The sequence below is a fragment of the Gastrolobium bilobum genome, unplaced genomic scaffold (assembly GCF_033153095.1).
Source record: "Gastrolobium bilobum isolate Gb01-03AN ecotype WA unplaced genomic scaffold, APGP_CSIRO_Gbil_v1 utg84305, whole genome shotgun sequence".
NCBI classification, from domain to species: domain Eukaryota; kingdom Viridiplantae; phylum Streptophyta; class Magnoliopsida; order Fabales; family Fabaceae; genus Gastrolobium; species Gastrolobium bilobum.
The window spans coordinates 78,811-98,847 of record NW_026895650.1 but is presented as its reverse complement, the minus strand read 5'-3'; the positions used below and the strand labels follow the sequence as shown (position 1 = coordinate 98,847).

Here is a 20,037-nt window from a genome sequence, read left to right as displayed (position 1 = left end):
ATCCTTTATTAGGTGCTCGGATGGCAGTGCCACTTGGGTATGGCTTGGGTGGGAAGCTTGGTCACAAATCAAAAACCCATGGTGATTGCAGCTGGTGCTTGGCATGCAGCGGTGGTGGGGGCAGAATGGTCATGTTTGCACGTGGGGATGGGGCCGTTATGGTTGCTTGGGTCATGGAAATGAAGAATGTTAATTAGTATGATTATTTACACGGGTAGCCCCCTCCCTACTCGGGTAAATAATTAAAACATTTTTTCGGATTCAAGAAATATACCTGAGTATCCCTCTCCCTACCCGGGTAGGTAAAAAATTTCAAAATATATCCGGGGTAGGGAGGGGTGTACCCGGGTAGGCTTCATGGTCAACGGTCAAACAGGGGCAGATCGGTGTTATGTTTTCTGGAGAGGTTAAATTTTTGAAATAGTTTATAAATAAAGTCAATTTGATAATTAATTATTAAAAAAAGGGTATAGTGGTCAAAAAGCCTGTTATAGGGGCTTGAAAATGTCAGAGTTGGGATTTGTCCCCGTTAAGCACGTGGAGAGAGGAATAGTCAGCAGTTACTATTAGGGGGCGTTTAGTTGAGGAGAAATTTTTTGAATACTAAGAAAATGTAATTGATAGGGAAATGGTTGGAAAGTGAGTTTGGTAGAAAAATGTAAATAAAGCTGTTTGGTTGGAAAAAATTTAACCGAGCAAATTAGGTATGATTTATAAAGTCTATGTTTGGTTTGATGTAAAATATAGATGGAGAAATAAGTGGCAATTACGAAAATGTCTCTGTTTTTAAAATAACTGCAAATTACGAAAGTCTATCATAGTCCTGAATACAATTTTTAACTTTATGTTTTCACAGGATGGTGGCATCATGGTGTTATGGATTGGATAATTTACAGCTTTCGTGTATGAGAAATCATTGTTTACATAAATCTACAACTTCACAATTAGTTTTCTAATACAAAATGGAGGGTCACTTTGGTCACAATTTTTATTCTCAGTTTTTTACTTCCTTAGTTTTCCATAAATATCACATCTCAAGAGATATTCTTAAAGAGTAAATTTGAGCACAAAATCAATTGAAATACATTTTCCTATGCAAACTTCTTTCCTAGAATTTTTTTCCGTAACCAAACATAATATTTTGGGATACCTACCCACACTTCCCCATCTGTTGCAAAAAAACACCTCAACCAAACACACGCTTACTGTATTACATTGAATATATCATATCACAAGCTAATCTTCCACTCACTCACCTGTCCGTCAAAGTCAGCGTCCTATTTCTACACCCACACGCAACACGCAAACACAAAACAGAGCAAAAAGCACAGAAAAGTCTATAGCAAAAACCAGCCAACGATGGCACCAGCAAAAACTCTGACTTACCTGTCTCAGGAGAAGACCCTCGAGTCTAGCTTCGTTAGGGACGAAGACGAGCGCCCAAAAGTTGCTTACAATCAATTCAGCAACGAGATCCCTGTAATTTCACTCGCTGGAATCGACGACGTCGATGGCCGCAGAGCAGAGATTTGCAACAGGATCGTCGAGGCTTGCGAGGATTGGGGTATCTTCCAAGTTGTTGATCATGGTGTAGACACTAAACTCATATCTGAAATGACCCGTTTGGCCAAAGAGTTCTTCGCTTTCACCCCAGAAGAGAAGCTTCGCTTTGACATGTCCGGTGGCAAAAAGGGTGGCTTCATAGTCTCTAGCCATCTCCAAGTAACACTTTTTCCCCTTATACACATTATTACTAACAATTAGCCACAGTGGGTAAATTGAATGATAGTTAAAATGTTATAATTATTATCTTTCTCGTGACTAAATTTTTATGATAGTTAATTTTTGTGAATTTAACTATTATAATTTATTAAAATTTAATAATTAATTAATAAATGTGATTCAATTATAATTATTAAATTAACAAAAATTAACCGTGATTAAGATTTGATAGTAAAAAGTAGTAAGAAAAAAAGTAGCAAGTATAATATAACCTCCGCTGAGGGTAGTTTAAAATGTTGAATATGTAGAAAATGGTATTTTGTATACTCAATTCTAATTTAAAAATATGCTTTGTGGGTTAGTGAATTTTATTTTTATTTTTTTGGGTGTAGGGAGAAGTGGTGCAGGATTGGAGAGAGCTGGTGACATATTTTTCATACCCAATTAGAAACAGAGACTATTCAAGGTGGCCTGATAAACCTGAAGGATGGATAGCTGTGACAGAGCAATATAGTGACAAGTTAATGAGTTTGGCCTGCAAATTGTTGGAGGTGTTATCAGAGGCAATGGGTTTAGAGAAAGAGGCTCTTACAAAAGCATGCGTTGATATGGATCAGAAGGTTGTGCTGAATTTCTACCCAAAATGCCCTCAACCAGACCTCACACTTGGACTTAAGCGACACACTGATCCTGGCACCATCACACTGCTCCTTCAAGACCAGGTCGGTGGACTTCAAGCTACAAGAGATAATGGTCAGACATGGATAACCGTTCAGCCTGTGGAGGGTGCTTTTGTTGTCAATCTTGGAGATCATGGTCATGTGAGTTCCACTTTCTCACATTTTTTTTAAAATTTTTTTTTATTATTATAGTTTTACATTTTAGAAAAAAATAATCATCATTAAAGTGAAATTAAACGTATGAGTAAATAGTAAGTTTTATCTTTAATTAAAATGAAAATATCAAAATATAAATAGAATAAATATAATTCTGTCGGTACTTTCTCTTTGCTTTTTAGTATTAATTTTAAAATCATTTTAATGAGTAATGATACAGGTATAAGTAAGTTTCTTAACAATGTCTTCCTTACTCTTTGTGTTAGAGATTATGTATTAATTATCCCATTAACTTTTTTTTTTTTATTAAAGATGAATGTGAAAAATGAAATGTACGAAATTGAGTGTAAGAAGTCATGCTAAAAATGTAGTTAACGTAAAAACAAATGATAACTTTTGTACTAAATTCATATACATTTAATAGATAAATAATAAAATTTTTTTTTTTGGAGGACTCTACCCGCATTTTAACCTGGACCATTATGGCGTTGTCCTCCTCCAACAACTACCATATCGACCATGAAAGCTAGTAAATTTTTCTTATTCTAGAATCACCAAAAAAAAAATTCTTAGCAACTAGAGATCTGTATATATATGTTGTTTAATATTATTAAATATTTTTATGATATTAAAATTTAATTTAAAAAACTGATAATTCATATAATTAACAAGAAATTTATTTAATTTAATAATATAGATATTTTTCTTCCGAAATACTTGAAAACTTCCTGCTATATGAATTTATTATATTCACATACTCTTTGCATATTTCATGTAAATCATTAAATAACACATTTACTCTGCTTTGACTTGTTTTGACAATTTAAATTATATTCGTAGCTCATAAAGTATGTGGTCCCTGCTTACTTAATCTTTTGTACTTTTATTTTCATCAATTAATGTGATCAGACGAATTTCACGGAGTAACTAGGGTAAACCATAGTTAATGGAAAAACAAATTAATCATTAAAAATTTCTGTAAAAATGATGATTCAATTCTTAGGAAATGATGATTTAGGCAATTCTGTAAAAAGTAATACTTTGCTATTCTGTACTTTTTTTATTTTCTTGATGTGTTTAATTTATGTGGGTATGATATGCAGTTTCTGAGTAATGGAAGGTTCAAGAATGCTGATCACCAAGCAGTGGTGAACTCGAACTATAGCCGTTTATCCATAGCAACGTTCCAAAACCCAGCACCAGATGCAACAGTGTACCCATTGAAGGTTAGAGAGGGAGAGAAACCTATAATGGTGGAACCAATCACTTTCACAGAAATGTATAGGAGAAAAATGAGCAAGGACCTTGAGCTTGCTAGGGTTAAGAAGTTGGCCAAGGAAAAGCAATTGCAGGATTTGGAGAAAGCAAAAATTGAGGCCAAGCCTTTGGATCAGATTTTTGCTTAGACTTCTCAGAGTTTATTGCCCCCTCAACTTTGTGTATTTTGCATTTTTTTAAATTGCCATTATTATAAAATCTTTAGCTTTTGTGCTTGTCTTTCCGTTGAATTATGGGAACTATGTCCTATGTGAAGAGGTATTGTTCATTTGCCAGTTTCTCTGGATCCAGCGAGGTCTCTGTAAACCATATAATTACTACTTATAAATAAATGAAAATAAGTTGCATCCCTTATTGCCTGCATGCCCATCACATTCAAATGTGCAGTTGATTTTCAAATCATATTTTTTATGATATGTTTATGTTGAAAGTATTTAAATTTTCTCTAAAAACAACTTGTTATGTGTTAAAACATTTGTGAACGTGTCAAACATTTGTTCACAACATTTTAATTTATTATTCTGCACAAAAATGAATTTGAAAGAGGATTTTTCCTTTACTTTTTCTGGTCATAAAAAACAAAAGGGGTTTATTTTTGTTGTGATACAAATAATGTATAAATAATTTATAAAAAATCAGATACAAATAATGTATAAATAATGTAAGAAAAACATCAAAACAATGTATAAATAATGTATGAAAAACATCAAACGCTGTTAAAAGGGATTTGCATTTATCATTTCACATGACACTAGAAAGTTTCTTATACACATAACATTTTGTGGGATCCATACTTTTTGAACTAAAAAAAAAACTACGGCACGCAAAATAAATCTCTATAACATCAGACAATCACTTTTCTTACAACATAACTCTTATGAAACCCCTCCTGTAAAATTCAAGAAACAGATACAAATGTATAAATGGTTTTAAAATGCCTTTTCATCTGACTTTTCTAATCCCTTTTCATCTGACCTTTCTAATCCCTTTTAATATATATAATGGTGATATTAAATTTCAAACAAATTTTCTAACCCCTTTTCATCTGACTTTTCTAATCATGAATACGACCTGTTATAATTCAATTTAGATAATTAATATGGTGAAATAAAACATTACATGTTTTATGAACCAGTGCAAGACACGTTACACGAGACAACGAAGTCTTGTCATTTTCTTATTTCATAAAAGTACATAGATGTTATCAAAATAAAAAAAAATAAAAAAAAGTACATAGATACCCGATTGGAGAGAACAAAATTCTCTAGCCATCTGTTAAGTTTGACTGTCAACCGTTCATTATACGGGGGCAATATTTCTGTGGTCCCAAGCAAAAAAGATTTAGTAGGAAAGATGTGAGAGAAAGAGAGAAAAATTTAAGAAGAGAGGTGACAGAAAAGAGAATTTTTTTTTTTGGATCCAGGTATCAATTTTTTAATGGAAGCACTATGGGGTCCAGAAATATATTAAAATATTCCCTCTCTATTTCTTCACTATTTCTCATCAGATGGGTCTTTCGGTGTACCGGCGTTTTTCTATAATATCGATTATGTTGATCCAACGGTTATAATTATTTTTATATTTGTATGATTACGATTCTCTATATTTAATGTGAAAACATTAAATATGAAAAATTATAACTATACAAAGGTGAAAATAAATATAAAGTATTAAATATATGAAATCATAATCATACAAAGATGAAAATAAATATAACCGTTGGATCAACATAATCAACATAATCGATGTAACGGTGAAATTGATTAGTAGTAACACTAGTTGGTTGTTACAATATTCTTCCCCATGTTTTTAAGGAAAAATTTCAAAAACCCCCTTATAAATTTTCTCAAAATCACTTAACCCCCTCCTCGAAATTTTTAATCATTTATCCCCTACTTAAAATTTCTTTATCACTTACCTCCCTAATTTAATTTTTCTTTCAAAATTTTGTTAACAGAGTTAAATTTTTAAAAAATTAGCAAAATTACCCTTAATAAAAAAAAAACATAATTTCTCCACAAACGGAATTTTAGACGAACTCACGAAATGTTTTCTTTAAGATAGCCTTGTTAGAATTAGTAATTATTAACATTGCAAATCTCATTGCTATTAAACACCACACTCACAATTGTTGGACCTGTTGTTCAAATAAAATGATTAAAGATGCATCATCTAAGTAGGTTTAGTTCTTTCCTTTTTTGTTATAAGCTTTTCTGCTATTATATGACCAACACATCTGACTTTATAAATTTATTCAAAGCCGCACTTTATTTTGTTTGCACAGCAACTGGAAAGCTTTACGTTCTGTATTTCATATATGCCTTGCTTTTCCCTTAATCATATGATATTACCAAGCAAACATGCAGAATGTGCTATTTCGTTGTTTTCTGTATCGTTGAGAGTAGATGGAGGATTCAATCGTTGATTTACATTCATGTCTTGCTTACGAAAGTTTGTCTAAAACTGCATTTGTGAGGAAATTATATTTTTTTTATTAAGGGTAATTTTGGTACCTTATAAAAATTTAACTCAGTTGACAAAATTTTAAATGGAAAATTAAATTAGGGAGATAAGTGATAAAGAAATTTTAAGTAAGAGGGTAAATGATTAAACATTTCGGGAAGGGGGTTTAGTGATTTTGAGAAAACTTGTAGGTTTTTTGTTGTTGAAGTTTTTCCTTTTTTTAATATTGGTTTGAAATTATAAAGAGAAATTATTGAGTTTGATATAAAATCAGCATAAATTTGGAGCACATATTATAAATCAATTATTTTGTGAAGATAAGTAAATGTAATTTATTTTATCAGTTTTAAATATTTAATATTTTTTATTTTCTGAATACATCAATGTGATTTGTATGGATACTTGGTTTTGCCCATATCCCTTAAAAAAAATTAAAGTGAGAGAAAAAAGAAAAGACATCACATAGTCCGTAAATTAGGATCTTTTATTTAAAGAAAATGGTGCAACACCGAATTGTGTTAGTTGTGTAATTCACCTTAGGGGTTGTTTGGTAGGGAGGCAAAAAAAATTTGGCCAGGAAAACAAGGTAGGAAAAATAATATAGCAATATTTGGTAGGAGGATTTGGAAAAAATTGAATGGGAAAAAAAGCTGACCAAGATTTGCTTTTACACATGAATGAGATGAAATTTTTTGCCATGGATATTGTGGTTGGTTTTTTTTTCCCGGTCAGTGGCAAAAAAAGATCACTTTTGTATGACAAAAAATGCCTTGCATCAAAATACATTTCTCAAACCTTAGCTAATGAGCCTTAGTCTAGGTGTCGGGGTTATTTGGTAATTTTGATACACTTTTCCATCAATATTTTATAATCATCCAAATATAACATCAGTAAAGTTGACTCAACTTTTTCGGTGAAATTTGGACTTATCAAACACTTTTTTTTAACCTTCCCGGTCAAAAATATTTGCCACTTTTTTCTCAGAAAATATTTGTTCCCAGTAAAAAAAAATATTCTCCTGTACCAAACGTGGCTAGATGTTTTTTTTTTGGTTCACCTCAGAAGTTATTGTCGAAGTTAATTTACAATATTTATTGTGGTTGCATATGGCTTGCTTGATCTTCAAAGAGTTTTGTGTTCTAAATTACGTGGATACATTTCGTTGCCATTATTCATTATATAGTTTTGCTTGATCTTTTACATGGCTTGTTAGTTCGTTCCGTGTACTTGCCTCCTGACAACTGCCAAATTATTCATCATTTTTTTCTGTTTTCCTTTTCCCTAAACTACAAATTTTATTTTTTTATGGATAATCACCTGGGTTTGTTGCTTTGAATGGAATTATTGAAATTTAAGTTTTTGGTTGAACTCAAATGTATCTATTGACTCCATCACTCGGTTGTGGTTGTTTTTAATTTTATAATCACACGGGCTTAAGTGAAAATGTGTACGGAGATATTAAGAGCTAACTACTTTGTAATTACTTTTTTTTATCATATTCTTGCTGTTCATTTTTTTTCTTCAGTTTATATATTGATAAATTAAAAATATATTATCATCATTATTTTTTGGTAAAATCATCATTATTGTTTTTTATTACATGTGTTTGTTTTATTGAAACAATTCAAGAAATAAAAAATGACAAATAAAAAAAAGGCCCTTTTCTATATGCTATTTTAAGTTTTTCAGTGTTTCTAATTTTATATTGATTATATAATATTATATATAGGGAGAGATTATAATTACAATCATTTTTTTTTCTTACAACCACTTTTAATATCGTTCAATCAAAACTAAATCAACTGTTATAAAATGATATCAAGTGAGAGCAATAACGGACCTAGAATTTTTTTTTAATGTCTGCATGTTTAGAATAAAAGAATAAAGAAAAAAATTTTAAAGAAAATTTTAAATATATTAAAATACAAAAGAATATAAAAAAAGAAAAGAAAACTTTAACTTAATATAAAAAAAGTAATCAAAAGTCAACTAAACTGTTATAATACAATATTTTGGGTCATCAACAAAAATTACGGGCCTCAATTTAATCTCCTAGGGAAAAAAATTCTACTCGTGATCTCTCAGAATTCAAAAATAGATCCAGATAATCAAAATCATGATCCTTAGAAATTCAAAAAGACTCACATTAATCCCTCAAAAGAACTAACATGAGTTTATTTTGAAATTTAAAAGGATCACGAGTCGACTTTTTTTTAAGAGATTACATTAGATCCTGTAATTTTTGTTGATGACCCAAAATATATTTTATTCTTTATTTTATTTTTCTCAAAAAATTTGTGTGTGCACTTGCACACACTTGCACCTACCTAGGTCCGCCGCTGAGTGAGAGCATTTGTAATGCTGAAGCAGTAACCCATTGACTAAACAAAAGAAAGACTAAAAACAAGGATTACGAAAAAAATATTATTTCTCTTTTCTGAATTTTATTTACCCCAAAAACAACCCAAATAAATGGAAAGGAAAAGGCTTCGGTTCGAACCTCACATGTCACCTTTGAGAGGATTTTAAATATCTTTATCCCTAACCACCGCGTACTCTTGATTAGTCCATAGTCGGCTCAAATAGTCAAAGTTTGTAGGGATATCGGGGGGGGGGGGAAGCCAACTAGCCACAAAGAGGTAATTAGGGTTGGGTTAGCTAAAAAAAATGTTGATGCTAAGAAATAAAATGAAAATGAAATGAAAAAATTAGGCAAACAAATAACGCACAAAACCTCTAAGCAAACAAAACAAAATAAAAATAAAATCAAACAGAATCAAAAGGAATCATGGGCAATCAAAGGAGATAACACACAATCAACGCATACTCAAACATAATTTAAGAAATAACAAAAAAGGTAAATAACTAACAATTTTTGAAAAGCTCTAAATTATGAAATAAACTATGGAAAAGCCTAAAACTATTGATTCTCCTGGCAACACAATGACTCTTGCTCAAAGCCCATTTGGAGTTTGTAACACCCCGTTCGCGACCGGTCATGTTATCATTGTTTATGATATTAAGCGCAGTTACAATCACAACAGTTCATTTAAAAATACGGTAAAACTATTTATTTTTAAAATCGTTTACAAAATCTTTACGTTTATAAAACGCCCGTATTTAACATTTTCCAAAAATGTGATCGTAACTCAAAACTATTGTGAAATCATAAATACTATTGCTTAACATCATACAACATCTATTTTAAGTTGCTAAGTGATTCCCATAAACTAACGAAGCACAAATGCACAATTTGACGTTTGATCTACTTTAGGTACATTCAGTTTTTCCAAAACTGCAACTGGACTACTAGTCCATAAATTCCCATCTTTTGATATGTTATTTTGCACTCTTTTACCTTTCCAACAAGGTATCACACGCCCCATTTGGAGTTCTACAAATCCGGATACGCTCGCTGTTAGTTAATTTATGAAAACTGTCAAATCTCCACTTTCAAGTGCATAAACATCCTTCACTTCTTTTTGAACTGCAGACGCTTCACAGATTGTTTTTCCACTAAATTTTAATATATTCTAGTAGACATCACAAACTTCAATTTGATATATCATAAGACTAATTCGGGTAAGAAATGAGAGAGATATTAATTTTTTAAAGATGAACACCAATGCTATAAAATACAGCTCGAACAAGAATAGTCCGCATTCAAACAAAAACTGGGCATTTTCTACAACTCCAAATGACACCAAATTTTATGAAAATGTAGGGGACATCATAAGTTTCAAAATAAGGTATGGTAAGCCTTAATTGGACCAACGTGGAGAGAGTTATGGTCTCTCAAAATTAGTGTGAAATCTCACTGTTTTTATAAAAAATTCAGCATGGCCTCCTTTGTTTTTACAACTTTCCCCCACTTTATACAAGTGTGTTCCAATACTCAAAAAGGGTACCTAATAGACCAAAGGGTGGCATCCAAAGGATCAACATACCTTGGTGTACTTACAACCCACAATACTCATCAATTCATATTATATCTCTTTACTCAAATTATATTTTTATCTAACATTATTAATTCCTCTCATTACCCTTTCATACACAATGTCCCAATTGTCATCCATTATAACTAAACATCTTCAATATCTAAAATAGGCCTAAAGCCCTTCCATCGCATACATAAACATTTACATCTACCAAGTTCTCCAATGATACAATTACATTTACATCAACTATCAATTTTAACTATTACATAATCAACATAATAATCACATACAAGACTAGTGTTCATGCACTAAGTCAATGATATAAAATAAGCAACTACTATGTGCATCAAAATAACATTTTAAATGCCAAGTAAATCCTCATGCACTCCTATGTACGTGTCAAAATACTCCATATGCTTGTATCCATACTAAGTGGGCTTTTTGCCCAAAGCTTCTCCAGTTGCACTAATGGTACCTGAAAATAATGCCTCATAACACGGGGTAAGATTTGACAATCTCAGTAAACTACGGATCTTGGAGGGTCACTCCATCCAATGGTTCACTCAATGTGCATGAAATGATAACAAATGTACAATATAACCTACAAAAGCACATCAATCACAGGGAAAACATCCAATAACTACTACTCATGGATCCCAATCACAACAATCATCGGGCAAACATCCAAGAACTATTGCTCAAGGATCCCATCACTGGGAAAACATCCAAGAACATCCCAACAAGGATATTATGCAAACATCCAATAACTACTACTCATGGATTCTGGCAAGTGTGGTTTTTGTGTGTTAAAATTGATAAAGATTGAGTCATAAGAGAGCAATTTAAATAAATATTTGCTATTTATATTGATTCTTTCTATGTCAATAATATTCACCTTTTGGTTGTGTTTTTATAGTAAAAAAGGAGTGAAAATTACAAATTATAAAAATCCTCTTAATGCAACTCCACACGGAATGTATCACAGTACAAATGCCAGCAGAATGGCGCCAGTTTACGAACTCCACACTGGACAATTGCAAGTGGCGCCTAGTGGCGCCAACTAGCGCCACAATTATGAACCAAAATGGTGCACCTTTTCTCCACGCCAACAAGCGCCCAACATTAAGGAAGTTGGCGCCAAGTGGCGCCCAAAATACAAAAGGTGGCGCCAACTGGCGCCGGTCCACGTAGAAGCAGGTCCGACTTTTCACAATTGGACAGTAACTCCGCGCGAAGTGGCGCCGGGTTGCGAGAAATTTACTCCGTGTTTTCGGATGGGTATTTTTGGAAGAAGAAAAAGAGACTTATAAATAGGATCCTTGTGACAGAATTAGGCATTCAGACCTATTCTTCTGAAGAGAGACGACGACAGAGCTCCGAGAGGATTTCTGAGATCAAGTTCTTCTTCTCTTTTCTCTTTAATTTTATGCTTTTGAATATTGGATTATTTTTAGCCATGATTATGTTTGGCTAGTTTATCTTTTATTGTAGTTAGGGTCACGAGCCATATGTGAACCCTTGTTACGATGGATTGATTTAGTTTTATTCATTTATATAATTATCTTTGTCTCTACCTTGTGCGTATAGTCTATTTTCTTTATTAGAACTGATCAATCTGATAGTTGAGGATAGTTTGAGGGTTAGAACCCTAGATAGGAATATTGGGGTTTTGATCTTGAAAGGGGGTAGGATAACAATTGGTATGCATGCTAGGAATAGATGTGTATTTAATTGCGGATGCTTAAATTATTGCGTTCATTGCTTAATACCATGAGGAACATCGCAAGGAATTGGGGTTCCAATTGGGGATTAAAGGGTTAACCTTGCAAGGAATTGAGGGTTAACTAATAAATATTATTAGATAATAATTTATCCGAGTAATTATATGAATAAGTATTGTGAATCAATCCAAAGTAAGAAGTGGGGATCATAAGGTGAGTGCGCTCTAGCTACAATGTTTTTCTCATATTTTTAAAATCAATTCTCATTGTTATTGTTTTATTTCTCTTAAATAAAAATTCAAATACAAGTCTTTACTTTTATTTCTTATTCTTACTCAAAATCAATTCACAATTTTTCCAAACAACAAACCGAGTTTTCCAACTTAAGGGGACTGGTTATTGTAGTACTTGGTTTACAATCCCTGTGGAGACGATACTCTACTTACTTTCTATATTACTTGTGCGATCGGTATACTTGCCGGAGAGCATCAAGTTCTTGGCGCCGTTGGGATTGTTAATTCCAATATTACAAATAACCGTTGATCTTTGAGATTGGAGTTTTATTTTTATTTTATTTTGTTCTATCTTGTTTTGTGTTTGCAGGTGCTACTAACTTTTTTTCTGAGTTTATGCGAGGTAGACTTGCTCCTACAGACTTTGTGATTGATCCTGAAATTGCAAGAACTGAGAGGAGACTGAGGAAAGTTGCCAAGCAGATAAATTGGGAAGAATTCAAGGACGTACCTGTACAACCAATACAAGAGATGGCGGGTAACAACAATGCAAATAACTCACCTCCAAGATTGTTGGACACCATTCTGACTCTGGTGTTCAATAGGCCAAATTCAAGTATAATCAGGCCAACGGTGGAGGCAAACAATTTTGAGCTGAAGCCATCTTTGATTACTTTGGTGGAAAGGGTTCAGTTTTCTGGTGTTGAGGAGGAAGATCCTCATGAGTTCATAGATTGATTTCTGATGATCTGTGACACTACGAAGCACAATGGAGTGTCTGCTGATGCTATCAGGCTTCGATTATTCCCTTTTGCTGTTAAGGGAAAAGCTCTCAGATGGATAGAAAGGCAGCCAGCTAATAGTATCACGACATGGGAAGACTTGTCATCAAAGTTCTTTGTCTATTTCCTTTCTATGGAAAAGTACAACCAGCTGGTGAATGAAATCACAAACTTCCGCCAATTTGAAGGAGAATCACTGTGTGCAACCTGGAATAGATTCCAGGAACTCATCCAGAAGTGTCCGCACTATGAAGGAGACGATGACAGAAAGGTGGCAATATTCTTTAATGGCATCTCTCCTGAAACAAGGTTGGTGATTAATAGTGCAGCTGGAGGTTCTATTCGGCAAAGTACATCTGATGAAGACCATTGACTTGATAAAGAAACTGGCAAGGAATGAGAATGAGAGCGTACCAGCTCAAATAAAAAGAGGAGTGATAAAGCTGGAAAGAAATGAAGCTATGCTTGCCGAACAAAAGCTGTTGTCCAAGAAGTTTGACAGCTTGAATGAGAAGTTTGAAAAATTTCAAGTGTCCAAGGTTCAATCAACTCCTGTGGTTTGTGAATATTGTAAGGAAGCTCATGAGTCTAATGAGTGTCCCACTCTAACGGGTGATAATCCACAGCAGTTGCAAGTGAATGGGGTTTGGTATGAGCAGAAGCCCCAACAAAATTTTCAAAGAAATCAGAATTCTCCTGGCAGAAATAATTTTCAGAGGAGAGGTCAAGGAGGTGGTTTTGATTATAGTTCAAACAACTTTCTGCAACCTCCTCCTATTCCACAGAAGGAACTTTCTGATTTGGAAAGGTTAGTTGGACAAATGGCTCAACACTCCAATGCTTTTATGGAGGAGACTAGAGCCAATACCAAAAACACAAATGCTTTCACAGAAGAGACTAGGGCTAATACCAGAAACATGAGTGCTTCGATCAGAAATCTGGAGAATCAAATTGGCCAGCTGGCCAAGCAAGTTGCTGATAGAACTCCAGGTAATTTTCCTAGTAACACAGTCACCAATCCAAGGGAGGATTGTATGTTTGTCACCACTAGAAGTGGTAAAGTGGTAGCAGCTCCAGAAAAGCCGAGCATAAATATGGAAGCTGAAAAGAAGCTGGATATTGCAGGTGAGCCAGAAAAAGAAAAAGAAATTGAAAAACCTGCTGAAGTGGAAAAGCCAGTTGCAAAGAAGAAGTTTGAATTGAAACCAGAATATGTGAGGGCAATGGCACCTTATCCAGAAAGGTTTAAGAAAGATGCTCAAAAACAGCATTATGAAAGATTTCTGGATATATTCAAGAAATTGCATATCAACATTCCTTTTGCTGAAGCTCTGGCTTGCGTGCCCAATTATGCCAAGTTCATGAAGGACTTGTTATCAAGAAAGCATAAGCTACAGGAATGCCAAACTGTAACACTCACTAAGGAGTGTAGTGCCATCATACAGAAGAAGTTCCCACCCAAACTCAGTGATCCAGGGATTTTCAAAATTCCTATTGAAATTGGGGACACAAAAATTGGCAGAGCATTACGTGATCTTGGGGCTAGCATTAATTTGATGCCCCTTTCTGTTTGTAAATCCTTGGGGATCACCGAGTTGAAGCCCACTTTGGCATCTCTTCAACTTGCTGATAAGTCTTTGAGGAAGCCTAGTGGTATTATTGAAGATGTTCTTGTAAAGGTGGACAAGTTCATCTTTCCTGCTGATTTTGTAGTGTTGGACATGGAAGGGGGAGCTGAGATGCCTCTTTTGCTGGGTAGACCTTTCTTGGCCACTGCTCGGGAACTGATTAATGTTGAAAACGGGAAGCTTGAGCTAAGGATGAATGATGAGACTGTTACCATCAACGTCTTTGATTCTCTAAAACAGTCTTCTCACAAAGACGATTGTTTTAGTCTTGAAGTCTTAAAGGAAAAACAAAGTGTAGTGGATGATGCCAAGGAAGATGGTGCCATGAAGGTGGATTTGAAGGAGCTTCCTCAACCTCAAAAAAATGTCTTCTTGGGTAATAAGGAGGCGGTGTTGAAGCACTGAAGGAAGAGGAAACTGAATTGAAAAATAAAGATCCCTTTTCCCATACCAACAAAATTCTCAATGAGGATGATGACAAACATGGGAGAAAACCCCAAGGGAGGTGTCATCCTATACGGAAGAAGGTACTGAGAAAGGAGGTGATCAAACTCTTTGATACGAGTTGGAAGAGACACCGGAAGCTGAAGTTTGACAAGAGACACCGAGACTCTATCTCTCGGAAAAATCAATGCTTCAAAGAGTTCTTAACATGGCTTCTTGGTTTGGACCAAATCTGGGAATGGTGGTCTCATACACCAAGGCATCCAGCACCACCAGATCCTCTATTTGCTGAGTCATCCTACGCTGCTGAGGGGGATGACATGGAGGGTTGAGTATATCTCCTTGCTGATGGAGATCTTGTATATTAGTTTCTTTTTCTTTTTCGTATTTTTTTAGTTACTTTGTGTTAGTATGTTTTTCTCTGATGTTTAATGTGTGCATTATAGTTTCTTCTATATGCCACTGTTTGTTCTATTGTTCAGGTTTTTCTTCCTTCTTGTGGTCTAATTATTGCTGAGGACAGCAATTCTTTAAATCTGGGAATGGTAGGCTTGCACCTTAGAATTGCAATTCTTCTATCAGGGGAGATATTCTAACTCTTTTAATTTTCTTAGTTATTTTTATAGTTATTTTGTGTGCTATATCTTAAAAAAAAAGTTTCAAGCAATTCTCAGGTTTAAATGTGCTTATATAGTTAATGTGCTTGACTGAATTCTTGGAATATATTGTATGACTTTCTGGCATGATATTTGCATAGGCATAATTGGATTGCATGATTGCTCGTTTGTCTGAATTAATATTGTGAAATTCTGATAATGTCTGAGGTCAAATTTCTTGGGTCTGCATTGATACCATAATCGTGAGGTTTGAGCCTAAACACTGAAATTTTTGTTGAGAGGCCTCACTGTTGTAATACTCTAGAACTTGATCTGTTTCTCTTTTATGCATGCATTGATTGATATGATAAAGGCATTTTGTTCTTATTAGCTTATGGCCAAAATAGCCCACCTGTATGAAATTTTCCCTTGCTAGCCCCTTTGAGCTTGAACTTATTTGTTGATAAATGATCTGTGCCTGATTTATGGCTTAGCCTATGTCCATGTGACTTACCTTGATTGAGATTGAATCACATAATGTGTTAAAAATAAAATAAAGAAATTGAGGTAAGCTCCACAAAGGTCAAGTAATTAAGGAATGAAAAATTCATCTATGCCCTTATAAAAGAAAAAGAAAAAAAAGCAAGAAAAACGAAAAGAGTAAAAGGTGGCTGGAAGGAATTACTTCCCGAAATTCTGTGGGAATGTTAGTGGAGCAAAATCATTGAGTTGAATGTGTTAAAGTGAAATAAATTTAGTTTTTATATCTCATTGTTGTTTGAGCTATTATCCGTATTTTCCTACCTGTTACCCCGGCCAATTTACAACTTGTGAAGTCTTTTTGATCAATTGATGCATGTGTTTGATTCTTCATTTTTAAGAATTTTTGATAATATGATCAAGCCTATGGTAGTGTTATAGCTTTGAGTAATTGAGTGCTCATGATACCCTTAAACACTGAGTGTTAAATGAATATTATTATTATCTGTGTGAGGGGTAATCAATGTAGACTTGCATCTTTAGGAAGCTGATGACATTATTGGGAGTTTATGATGTTGAGTCAGGCATGCATAGCATATTGTGTCTGAGAGTGTCTATGGATTGTCATGTTGGATTAATTGAATATTTTCGGGATTGAGTCTTGTACATTGCTGGGGACATCAACGTTTAAATCTGGGAATGATTTGATGTGCCTCTGGCAAGTGTGGTTTTTATGTGTTAAAATTGATAAAGATTGAGTCATAAGAGAGTAATTTAAATAAATATTTGCTATTTATATTGATTCTTTCTATGTCAATAATATTCACCTTTTGGTTGTGTTTTTACAGGAAAAAGAGGAGTGAAAATTACAAATTATAAAAATCCTCTTAATGCAACTCCACACGCAATGTATCACAGTACAAATGCCAGCAGAATGGCGCCACACCGGCGCCAGTTTACGAACTCCACACCGGACAATTGCAAGTGGCGCCTAGTGGCGCCAACTAGCGCCACAATTATGAACCAAAATGGTGCACCTTTTCTCCACGCCAACAAGCGCCCAACATCATGGAAGGATGGCGCCAAATGGCGCCCAAAAATGCAAAGGGTGGCGCCAACTGGCGCCAAGTCACGAGCATTCGGTTCCGGCTTTTCATTTTGAGACAGTAGCGCGGCGCGAAGTGACGCCAAACCGGCGCCAACTGGCGCCGGGTTGCGGGAAAATAATACCGTGTTGCTGTGGGGGTATTTTTGGAAGAAGAAAAAGGGATTTATAAATAGGATCCTCATGACAAAATTGGGGATTCAGACCTATTCCATTCAGAAGGAGGCCGACGGCAGAGCTCAGGAGGATTCTTCCACAGTTCTTCTTCTTCATCTATTCAACTTTAATTTTATGTTTTTATTGAATATTGAATTTTTAGCCATGATTATGCTTGGCTAGTTATCTTTTATTGTAGTTAGGGTCACGAGCCCTATGTGAACCCTTGTTACGATGGATTGATTTAGTTTTACTCATTTATATAATTATCTTTGTCTCTCTACCTTGTGCGTATTTTCTATTTTCTTTATTAGAACTGATCTATCTGATAGTTGAGAATAATTTGAGGGTTAGAACCCTAGATAGGAATATTGGGGTTTTGATCTTGAAAGGGGGTAGGATAACAATTGGTATGCATGCCAGGAATAAATGTGTATTTAATTGCGGATGCTTAAATTATTGCGTTCATTGCTTAATACCATGAGGAACATTGCAAGGAATTGAGGTTCCAATTGGGGATTAAAGGGTTAACCTTGCAAGGAATTGAGGGTTAACTAATAAATATTCTTAGATAATAATTTATCTGAGTAATTATATGAATAAGTATTGTGAATCATCCAAAGTAAGAAGTGGGGATTATAAGGTGAGTGCGCTCTAGCTACAATGCTTTCCTCATATTTTTAAAATCAATTCTCATTGTTATTGTTTTATTTCTCTTAAATAAAAATTCAAAAACAAGTCTTTACTTTTATTTCTTATTGTTACTCAAAATCAATTCGCAATTTTTCCAAACAACAAACCGAGTTTTCCAACTTAAGGGGACTGGTTATTGTAGTACTTGGTTTACAATCCCTGTGGAGACGATACTCTACTTACTTTCTATATTACTTGTGCGATCGGTATACTTGTCGGAGAGCATCAACAGTATTGCACACTTGTCTCTATCATGAAACCTCTTTCAAAGATACCTTAAATGGTGGGGGTTCTTTTCCCTCCATGGGAAAGATATGTGCTGGTGAATGCCCGACTTTTCAGCATTTTGTTTTTGAACCAGTGTAAAAGATCTTAATGAGCTTTTGATGATTTTTTTTTATGCAAAGTAGGTATGAAAGAATAAAATATTTGCTTGTTTATCACCGGTAGACAGCAGTGAGTGGAAGTTAGATGTGATACTCGTGTAGCTTGACCACCCTCTGTATATTGTTTGGCAAGGGCTAGGGTTATATCTTAAATTTAAATTATGGACTCATGATATCGGAGTTATAGTTAAAGGAAATCAGTGGGTTTTCATGGTATTAAACTAACAGTGTTTCTTTAGCTTAAATTCGGGTTGTAGAACGTGATGTAAATATATATAGAGATGTACTGGTCAAATCTAGCAACTACTTGTCTATAAAATGAAATCATGCCTCAGTATTATAAACAGTATCCCTTGTACTATAATATGGTCGTGTCTCAGTGTCCATCTGACTTTGCCACATATCTCTATTGATTAAAGTTCGTTAGTTGCCACCGTAACCTGAATCTAATAAAATAAAGATAAACTATGTGTATTCTCCACTGAGGGGACGTGATTGTTGGATTACAATAAGAAAAGAGTAACATTACAATTGTATGCTTATGCCTGCCTGAACTGATCATGTGATTGCCTTCATGCCATGCTTAAGTGGTGTGAGAATGTGAAATTAATGTGACATAGTGGAATGAGTTTAGATACTGGGAGTGGTGACAGGTACGATGGGAACTAAGTGTGTGTGCTTGAGAATGTTGAGCTTTGATTATTGAATCCTAAATGTTGGAAAAAAAAAGGGATTACCATGCCTAGAAGTGTCTATACAGGTGCACTTATTACGAGAAGATGGTAGATAAACTGTGTTTATCAGGTATGTGAGGAAGTTTGGGGACAAACTTCAAAATAAGGTGGGGAGAGTGTAACATCCCGCGAATTTAGGAAGTTATATAAATTTTGGTCAGGAACATGGAAGCCTGCCTTGAACTCAAAATATATATATATATATATATATAGGGATATGTTATTCTGCCTACTCTTATTTTGCCTACCCCTTTCATTATCGTTCGATTACAATCTAATCCAACGGTTTATATTTGAGAAATAAAATAAACCATTTTTTCCCTTCTTTCTCCTTACTTCCTTCCACACCTTTTCTCTGTCCTCCCATTTCTCTCTTCTTCTACGCGCTTTATCGGAGACATTTTTTTTCCTTCATCGCTTGGTATAATAATCGGTGTTGGATCACTATATATGAGAAATAATTACATGAAGCTAAATATATATACATGAAACGGCTGTTCGATTAGATTGTATTCGGTAAAAAAATGTTTATTTTGAATTGGGGTTGGGAGATTACAAGAGGAATGTTAATTATTTTGAATTTGAGAAATAAACTAACTCTTGTATTCGCTGGTATACTAACCCTTAATTGACACCTATTATAGTCCATAAAGGTTAAATGTTTTCGATTAAGCTGTGTCTCTCTGAGTTCGAGTCCGAGTCTCTCGTTCCCACCAAATCAATTTCAATGGATCCATGCCTCTTTGTGCGCCTCATGGTTGAATCTCTCGCTCTAAAGCTAGACATTGAAGCTAAAAAAAAATGTCTGCGGTATGGCGTTAGAGGAAGAGAGAAATGGAAAG

At 34.4% G+C, this 20,037-nt stretch overlaps 1 protein-coding gene across 1 annotated transcript; it reads left to right on the top strand.

The window, feature by feature from the left end:
- Nucleotides 1-1,313: 1,313 nt before the first annotated feature.
- LOC133286673 (naringenin,2-oxoglutarate 3-dioxygenase-like) lies at nucleotides 1,314-4,055 on the top strand. Its single transcript, XM_061484122.1, has 3 exons — nucleotides 1,314-1,722; nucleotides 2,115-2,543; nucleotides 3,662-4,055. The coding sequence occupies exons 1-3, from the start codon at nucleotides 1,360-1,362 to the stop codon at nucleotides 3,962-3,964; spliced, it is 1,095 nt and encodes a 364-aa protein (XP_061340106.1). The 5' UTR covers nucleotides 1,314-1,359; the 3' UTR covers nucleotides 3,965-4,055.
- Nucleotides 4,056-20,037: the final 15,982 nt, after the last annotated feature.

What these genes read in the sequence shown, in the direction of transcription:
- LOC133286673 (XM_061484122.1), top strand. Translation starts at nt 1,360, where the DNA reads ATGGCACCAGCAAAAACTCTGACTTACCTGTCTCAGGAGAAGACCCTC. An exon ending in TAGTCTCTAGCCATCTCCAA is followed by an intron (nt 1,723 to 2,114) that starts GTAACACTTTTT and finishes TTTTGGGTGTAG; the next exon opens with GGAGAAGTGGTGCAGGATTG. An exon ending in ATCTTGGAGATCATGGTCAT is followed by an intron (nt 2,544 to 3,661) that starts GTGAGTTCCACT and finishes TATGATATGCAG; the next exon opens with TTTCTGAGTAATGGAAGGTT.